This window comes from Penaeus japonicus, unplaced genomic scaffold (assembly GCF_977035675.1).
Source record: "Penaeus japonicus unplaced genomic scaffold, GWHDUDI00000001_assembly GWHDUDI00000040, whole genome shotgun sequence".
Classification (NCBI taxonomy): domain Eukaryota; kingdom Metazoa; phylum Arthropoda; class Malacostraca; order Decapoda; family Penaeidae; genus Penaeus; species Penaeus japonicus.
The window spans coordinates 11,909,009-11,916,508 of record NW_028234442.1 but is presented as its reverse complement, the minus strand read 5'-3'; the positions used below and the strand labels follow the sequence as shown (position 1 = coordinate 11,916,508).

The following is a 7,500-nucleotide window of genomic DNA, read 5'->3' as shown; positions in this document are numbered from 1 at the left end:
CTTCCAGGTGCTCGCTCGCTCCTCGTCGCCTTTGCCATCTTTGCTTGAGATGTCACGCTGATGATGCCAAACATTATTTAATTGCTTCTTCTATATAATTACGTTTTACTGGACTTGTTTCGTTCATGATGGCCTGTGACATTCGTCAGCATAAAAAGGGCTTGCGATAAAAAGGCAACAAGATAAAATACCAATAGCATTATTAAGACGACGTTGAAAATATTCCAGAACGCGGGCGTGGTCGTTCTAACCAACGGACTTGTCTATGACTTCAACCCATTCTGTAAGTACTTCCAAATCCAGTCAGACATTTTGATATTTAAGAAATGTGATATGTGGATAAATCAAATGATATCATTCAAATGTTATAAGTTTTTTTTTCGAAATCACTCACATGGCGATATATCTGTGAACACTGACACTACTTTTTGTTTAATATATTCAAACCACTTACAATCTTTCCACTTCATTTATGTGATGCGATTTTCAGAGCAATATAATGTGTTAGCATATGCACTGCCCTTTTATAACACAGGTCTTAACAGTCGAATTAGAATTCACGTGAGCAGGAGTGAATGGGCATGATCGAGCAGGTGTTTGCTTCTGTTCCGTGTTCTTGTAGTTTGTTTGTCCATTGTCTGCGCTTTGCGTTTTTCTTTTGTGTGCGTCCGTTTGTTCCTGTTTGAGCGATGAACAGGTTTTGATGCTTTATAAAGTCGTTATGCCGAGGAAACCAAGTTATGGGTATATTTATGGTCGTTTTTTATGAATATCTTTTTAAGGTAAGGAAGACCTCAGGTTGACAATAAGAATGATATAAAACGTTTGAAACCGTTGACCGACAAATCTAAAGAGGCCTTCGCGAATGTTTCATTTTGGCGCGCATTCTGTTTGGAAGCTTTTTGGAAGACGTAAATCGAGTCGCGTATAAGGGTCTCGTTGACAGTTCACGTCAAACTAGGATTTTCGCTTAACATCTTCTCTCTATCTCTTTTGATGATTGAATTTAATATTTGAAACGAGATAGGTCTGTTATGTCGTGAGAAGAACACATATTGTACGTAATTTTGTCTTGTGGTTGCCTTTGAAGGTATACGCCATCTCTATATATAGTGTTAATTTGGTACTGGATTTTTAATAAGATGCATTCCCTTCACGCAGTCACAGGGTGGTGAGAGAGAGAAAAAATCCGATCTCTATCCGCCGCTCTTGCACAGCTTCTACGAAACTTTGTAAAACCATTTTTCCATATGCAAATTTTCCATATCCTTTTCCCTGCAAGCATTTACACTGCAACGATCAGTAAAGAAAAGTCACACAATTTTAGTGCGCAGAAAGAACACTTCAAAGCAAGCGCTTTTTAATGATACTAATTCCTTGTCATAGCTCTGTCTCGTGAACCATATAGCCACAGCAACTAACACTGACGATGTACTAACTCCCGTGCTAGTGTACTACCGCACGGTCCTGGACGACCCTCGGGACCTGAGGGCCATGGAGTCCCGCGTCCCCGAGGCGGCCCTCGCGCAGGGCCCCCCCGCGGCCGCGCGCACAAAATTCCCCGAGACCTGGGTCTTCACGGCGGCGGACTCTGGGTAATTCCTCATCTCTGACTAACCTCTTTTGTTTATTCATTCATGCATTTCAAGTCACTAGTTATCCTAGGAATAGAAGTTCTGCGCGTGCTATATAGTGCAGATCTTACTGTGCACGTTCTAAAGGTTTCCTGCACTTCTATAATCACTTTCGGATCCTGCTTTCTACTGGCGCCCGAAAGGCAAGTGCGTAGTTCGAACTCCATTTAAATCCTGTAACGCTGCGGACATTCTCATGTACAGGTCTTTTACAGTGACATTGCTAAGAGTCCAGTTTGCAAAGAAAGCACAGATGGGATCGCATTCTCTGACTTACGCTGTCTTCTGTTTCGTATTACTTTCTCAACCTTGTAGAGTTGACGGTTTACCCTCGGCACTTCCTCTCTCTCGTGTTAACCCTTACCTCGATGAGGGCGACTCGAGAGGCTGAATCTTTTCCCTCGGAGATTTCCTCTGTCATTAACCCTTGGGCATGATCGGGACGCCGTGCCGCTTGACACGGCGCCCGCTCTCCAGTTCTCTCCGCGAGAAGAGTCGTGGTATTAACTCCTTATGAACGGCCAATCCAAGTCTTTAGATAAGTTTTACTCCTGCGTGCATGGGCATGAACTGTTATTTTGCTTGTGTCAGGAACGTTGTATTAGTGTGTGCGCATATGCCTCTGTTTAGTATGTATGTGTGCATGTGTGTCTAGGCCTGTGCGAAAGGTTCCGAGATGGTGGTCCATCCTCGCAGGTCTCCGAGCAGCGAGCGCGGTAGAGTATAAGGCTTCTTCATCCCCGTCTCACCATTTGGCCAACAGTGACAGGGAGGCTGCCGCCAGGGGAGGGCCCCGTCGATGGCTCCGCGTGGGACCCCCACCGGCGACCTGCAGCGGTAAACGGGTCCTTCGGGAGGGAGTTCGCACCCGTGGGGGCGACCACCCTGCGCCCCGACCTGGGTCCTGGCCTTGCCTATAACGCCCCGACCAGACCGCCCTTGGCTGGTCCCTATGCATTCTCCTTCTTGCCGCCTCCCCCGGACAGCCGCCCGAGGCTCTACCTCCACCAGGCAGTTCCTCCCACTTGGCTCTTCCGAGACGCGCAGACAAAGTGGGTGTTGCCCCTCTTCTTCTTCTCCCCCCCCCTCTCTCTCTCTCTATCTCTATCTCTATCTCTCTCTCATAAACACACATACAAAACATACAAACACACACACACAAACACATGATTACTCTCCCTCTTTCACTACACTTTCTCTCCCGCTCCCATTGTTTCTTTATCCTCCCTCCCCCCTCTCTCTCGCTCTCTCTCTTTCTATCTTCGACTTTCTTTCTTTCTTTCTCTCTCTCTCTCTCTCTCTCTTTCTCTCTCACTCACTCTCACATACACACTAAGACACACATACACAAACAAACAAATAAACAGACAAACAAACAAACACACACACACAAACACGCACACATGCACAAAGTAACATACATGCACTCACACATGATTTCTCCCTCTCCCTCACTTCACTTTTTCTCCCGTTCCCTCAATTTCTCTCTCTCTCTCTCTCTCTCTCTCTCTCTCTCTCTCTCTCTCTCTCTCTCTCTCTCTCTCTCTCTCTCTCTCTATCTGTCTATCTATCTCCCTCTCTCTCTTGATTATTTATTTCTGCCCAATTCTTTCTCGTATTTGTTTATAAGCTTAACTATAGCAGCGCCCCTCTCTTGACCCAGGGGGGCGTGTGCTGGCCATGTTGTAGCTCTCAGGTTGCACCTAAAGTGTCAACATAACTACCCATAGAGTCTAGCCTTGTGTTGGGGCTTTGCTGTGACAATCAGCTTTTTGAGCATCGCTGCGTCACTGACAAGGGGAAGCACTTGGAAGTAACGCTGATCAGTGGCATAACCTCAAGGGCTAGCTGGACCCGTTACAAAAGACTACTTGGACTTAACACTGCACAACTGCAGTAATGTGGCATTAACACTAGACAGTGCATAAAGTTAACATTAATAACGGACAGTAACACGAACCTGACTGAGGTATTGGATGCAATGGCGTACTTTGACACATGACTTTATGTTCCCGTCCATAAGACGCCAAGACGTCCAAACGGAAGTCTATCATGGCGCGATGAACCAGAGACTGTGCCTGGAACACCCGATGGGCTGTGTGTGACTAACACCATGCTAGTCTGGGCTGGTTAGCCCTCACTGCTTGTCTGTAGTGCTGGCAGTACTGCCTCCTGTGTGTTATTATTCGCATGACTGTGTTGTTGTTTTTAATCATAGTGTTGATGTAGAATCAAGTCCGATTGAGCGAAGGGATTTCCAACAATGTTAAGTTTAAGGAAATGATTGATGCGTCAAAGTAATGCTTGGATTGACATCCTCTTACATCAGACATCGCAGTCTGGCAAGCATGTGCATGGTGAGAGCATGCTGTACTAATATGTTGGCATGAAAGCTTGTTGGATAACAACAGTGCACACTCATTGCATGTATTTGTTGCACGATTTGAATGCATGATCATTTTCGTAATAATGATCTTTTGTTCACGAATCTTTCCACGATTACAGATACGGCCAGGGAAACCTTCATTACATGACTATCATATCTGGTATTTCACAATAACCAAACACAGCCAATAGCCAATTGAAATAAAAATGTACAAATGCAATTTGTGTATGAAAATATCATGAAATAACAAGAGCATAGAATAGGAAAAGCAGAGAGACAGTCTCGGAGCACAGGTCAACAACAAGGGTCGATATTACAGGTTTAACGGCGTGGTGACTCTTCGGGAGAAGGCCCCGGATGCCATGACCTCCTACATGGTGTCCGCATTCGCTGTCGACGACTTCTTTGGCCTCGGGGTGTCTCAGAGGTCAGCCAAGGTGAGGCAGGGGCAGGGGGAGGGGCGGGAAGGGGAAGCAATGGGGAGAATGAGAGGGAAAGGGAGAGAATGAGAGAAGGAAAGAGGGAGTGTAAGGTAGAGGAAGAAAGAAAGGGATATAGATGTGCATTTGGATGGGAAAAGGAGAGGAAACTGGAAAGGGAGAGGGAAAAGGAGAAGGAGAGGGTGAGGAAATATTAGGCGTGTAATAAGAAAAAAATGAGGAAATAAGGTTTAAAAAATGTGAGATCGAGAGCACAGGATTCATTATGGGACATATTGAAGGAGTAAGGAATAGAGAAAGGGTTAAGAAAAATATATACGGCAAAGCAGGGGGAAGCAGAGAAGGGACGGGACACAATAAGGAGCTGCAGGTGAGAAAAGGAGAAGGCCTTAGAGGAGGAGGAGAGAGCAACAAAAGAAAGAAGAAGGGAATGAGGATGCGAATAAAAATAGAAGGGGAAGAGAGAGAGAGAGAGAGAGAGAGAGAGAGAGAGAGAGAGAGAGAGAGAGAGAGAGAGAGAGAGAGAGAGAGAGAGAGAGAGAGAGAGAAGAGAGATAGAGATAGAGTAGAGAGAAAGAGATAGAGTAGAGATAGAGTAGAGATAGAGTAGAGATAGAGGAGAGAGAGAGAGAGAGAGAGAGAGAGAGAGAGAGAGAGAGAGAGAGAGAGAGAGAGAGAGAGAGAGAGAGAGAGAGAGAGAGAGAGTTAGAGGAGGAGGCAACCGTCCTTAACCGCGCGTGTGTCTCCGCAGCTCCGCGTCTTCCGCCCGTTCTTCACGTCGTTGCACCTTCCCGAGGCGGGCGTGGTGCGCGGCGAGGCCGTGGCGGTGGAGATGGTCGTCTTCAACTACGGAGACAGTGACGTCATCGCCGACGTGATGCTCGACAACCCCGGCGACTTCCTCTTCGCGGACTTCGCCAACGAGATCGACCAAGGATGTGAGTCTCGCGGGAGCCCGGCCCGGGTTTTGAATGATTACCGCGTTGTTGCTTATTATTGTCATACTTATCTCTTATGAATCATGACATTTTGAGAGTGAGATTCCTCCATGCTATGTCAATATATAGAACTTTCGCTGAAGGAGTCAAGTGCCCATGAGGATTATATCCCTAAAAGCAAAGCCTCCTGTCGCCCGCAGCTCCGTCCAAGAACAAGCAGCGGCAGGTGAAGGTCGCTTCCGGCAGCGGCGCCCCCGTCAGCTTCATGATCGTCCCGCACACCCTGGGCAACATCCCCATCAAAGTCACTGCCACGACGGACGGCGCCGTGGACGTGGTCGTCAAGCAGCTCCTGGTGAAGGTAGGCTGAAGGGGTCGCCCCGTGGCGGATGTGAAGCCGCAGTCGGTGTGGAAGGTGTGGCGTGGGAGCTCTCTTTAGAAGGGCAATGGTTGCTGAACAGTTTCAATAATTCAAAACGGCTTGTATTCCTCAGAACTACTTTCGTTCAAAACATATTAGACAGATGTCAAGGTGGCACTTTCTCTATATTAATGATGTCAATCTCTGTCTTCCCCAAAGCCCGAGGGATCGCGCATAACAGTAAACAAGGCCATCCTGCTGGACTTGAGGTCGCAGCCCTCCGTCAGCACCAGCATCAACATCACTCATCCGCCCAACATCGTCAACGACTCCAAGGCCATACAAGTCTCCGTCATCGGTAGGCCTATGCTTGCAGGGTAGAGAAGTAGATTATGGATACAAAGTGGGTAGAGAGGGTGGGAGAACTAGCAATTTGTCTAAGTCGACTACATTTTATTGTAAGTGTTAGTGTTACTTTGGGTGTATTCTTTAAGAATGATAATGCACTAAACAATCTTTAAAAATAGCTTCATGATTACATTAAGCGCCAATCAATCATCGAGATCGAAAGGGTTATGACGAGCACTATAAATATCAATTTTTCTCTATGAATCTAACGCACGATACTACAAGTAAGTGTTGCCATGGCAGGTGACATCTTAGGGGCAGCCGTGACAGACCTCCACAGCCTCCTGGAGCTTCCCACGGGATGCGGCGAGCAGAACATGGCCAAGCTCGTTCCCAACGTCGTGCTCATGGAGTACCTCAAGGTGAGTGCTGGGTTTCCAGGGCCTGAGATGGGGATCCTGTGGTTGGAAAGCAGTTAATTAGCTAATTAATTAATCAAGTAACTGCAAGTTTCAGTATTAGTTTTCTGCACTGTATGGAGAATTACATAAGTACATATTGCAATATTAGTTTTGCTTATTGCATGAGATATCCATTAATGATAAGAAATATAAGACGAAATGATGGATTGAAAATAATGGCGTTTATTATAACTTCATCAGATTTGAATAACGTTCGCCTATCTTGCCCTGACAGAACAAAAACCAGCTGAGTGAAGAATTACAGGGCCGAGCTCGACGTCATCTGGAGACAGGATATCAGCAGCAGTTGTCCTTCAGGCACGACGATGGCTCCTTCAGCGCCTTCGGAATGCGGGACAAGTCGGGCAGCACCTGGTAAGTGTGGCGTGTCCACGTTGTAATTCTTCTCTTGATTATACAGTGTGACAAAATTTCATGTTTCCTATAACGAGGTTTATCACAGATGCAACTATTGTTTACAATAATTTTTTTTCAGAATTTATAGGAATTACTTTTGCTTCTCTATACAAATTCCATTGACAGTAATGACTGTAATATGCTAAACTAAAGGGAAATATAAAATGTACAGTTTGTTAACTTCATAAATTATATCATGTCACAAATAAAAATTACATTTCATGCTGTTTGCTTTACACAGGCAACCAGTAAATACGAAAGGTAGAACCGCGTATAAAAGCCCCCCTTTGCCTCCCGCAGGTTGACTGCCTTCGTGGCCAAGTCCCTCGCCGAGGCCTCGAAGCACATCGAGATCGAGGGGGAGGTGGTGCAGGAGGCCGTCGAGTGGCTGACGCAGCAGCAGCAGGTGGACGGCAGCTTCAAGGAGGTCGGCACCATCAACAACGAGGCCATGCAGGGAGGGGCCGCCAGGGGCATCTCACTGACGTCGTATGTGCTCATCGCCCTGCTGACTG

General features: G+C 46.5%; 1 protein-coding gene across 5 annotated transcripts in view; it reads left to right on the top strand.

Annotated features, from left to right (window-relative positions):
• LOC122264258 (thioester-containing protein 1 allele R1) overlaps positions 1 to 7,500 on the top strand; it is a 43,208-nt gene that overhangs the window by 29,647 nt on the left and 6,061 nt on the right. For 3 of the 5 annotated variants that reach the window (XM_086534112.1, XM_086534110.1, XM_086534111.1), the window contains 10 exons: positions 1 to 7; positions 229 to 283; positions 2,398 to 2,686; positions 4,340 to 4,457; positions 5,212 to 5,398; positions 5,599 to 5,759; positions 5,979 to 6,117; positions 6,411 to 6,529; positions 6,804 to 6,943; positions 7,286 to 7,500. The exon at positions 1 to 7 is cut by the window's left edge and continues 125 nt beyond it; the exon at positions 7,286 to 7,500 is cut by the window's right edge and continues 5 nt beyond it. In XM_086534112.1, coding sequence (XP_086390238.1) covers positions 1 to 7; positions 229 to 283; positions 2,398 to 2,686; positions 4,340 to 4,457; positions 5,212 to 5,398; positions 5,599 to 5,759; positions 5,979 to 6,117; positions 6,411 to 6,529; positions 6,804 to 6,943; positions 7,286 to 7,500 — 1,430 coding nt within the window. Of the gene's footprint in view, positions 8 to 228; positions 284 to 1,450; positions 1,596 to 2,397; positions 2,687 to 4,339; positions 4,458 to 5,211; positions 5,399 to 5,598; positions 5,760 to 5,978; positions 6,118 to 6,410; positions 6,530 to 6,803; positions 6,944 to 7,285 lie in introns of all 5 variants that reach the window. The other 2 variants (XM_086534114.1, XM_086534113.1) reach the window with 1 other exon arrangement.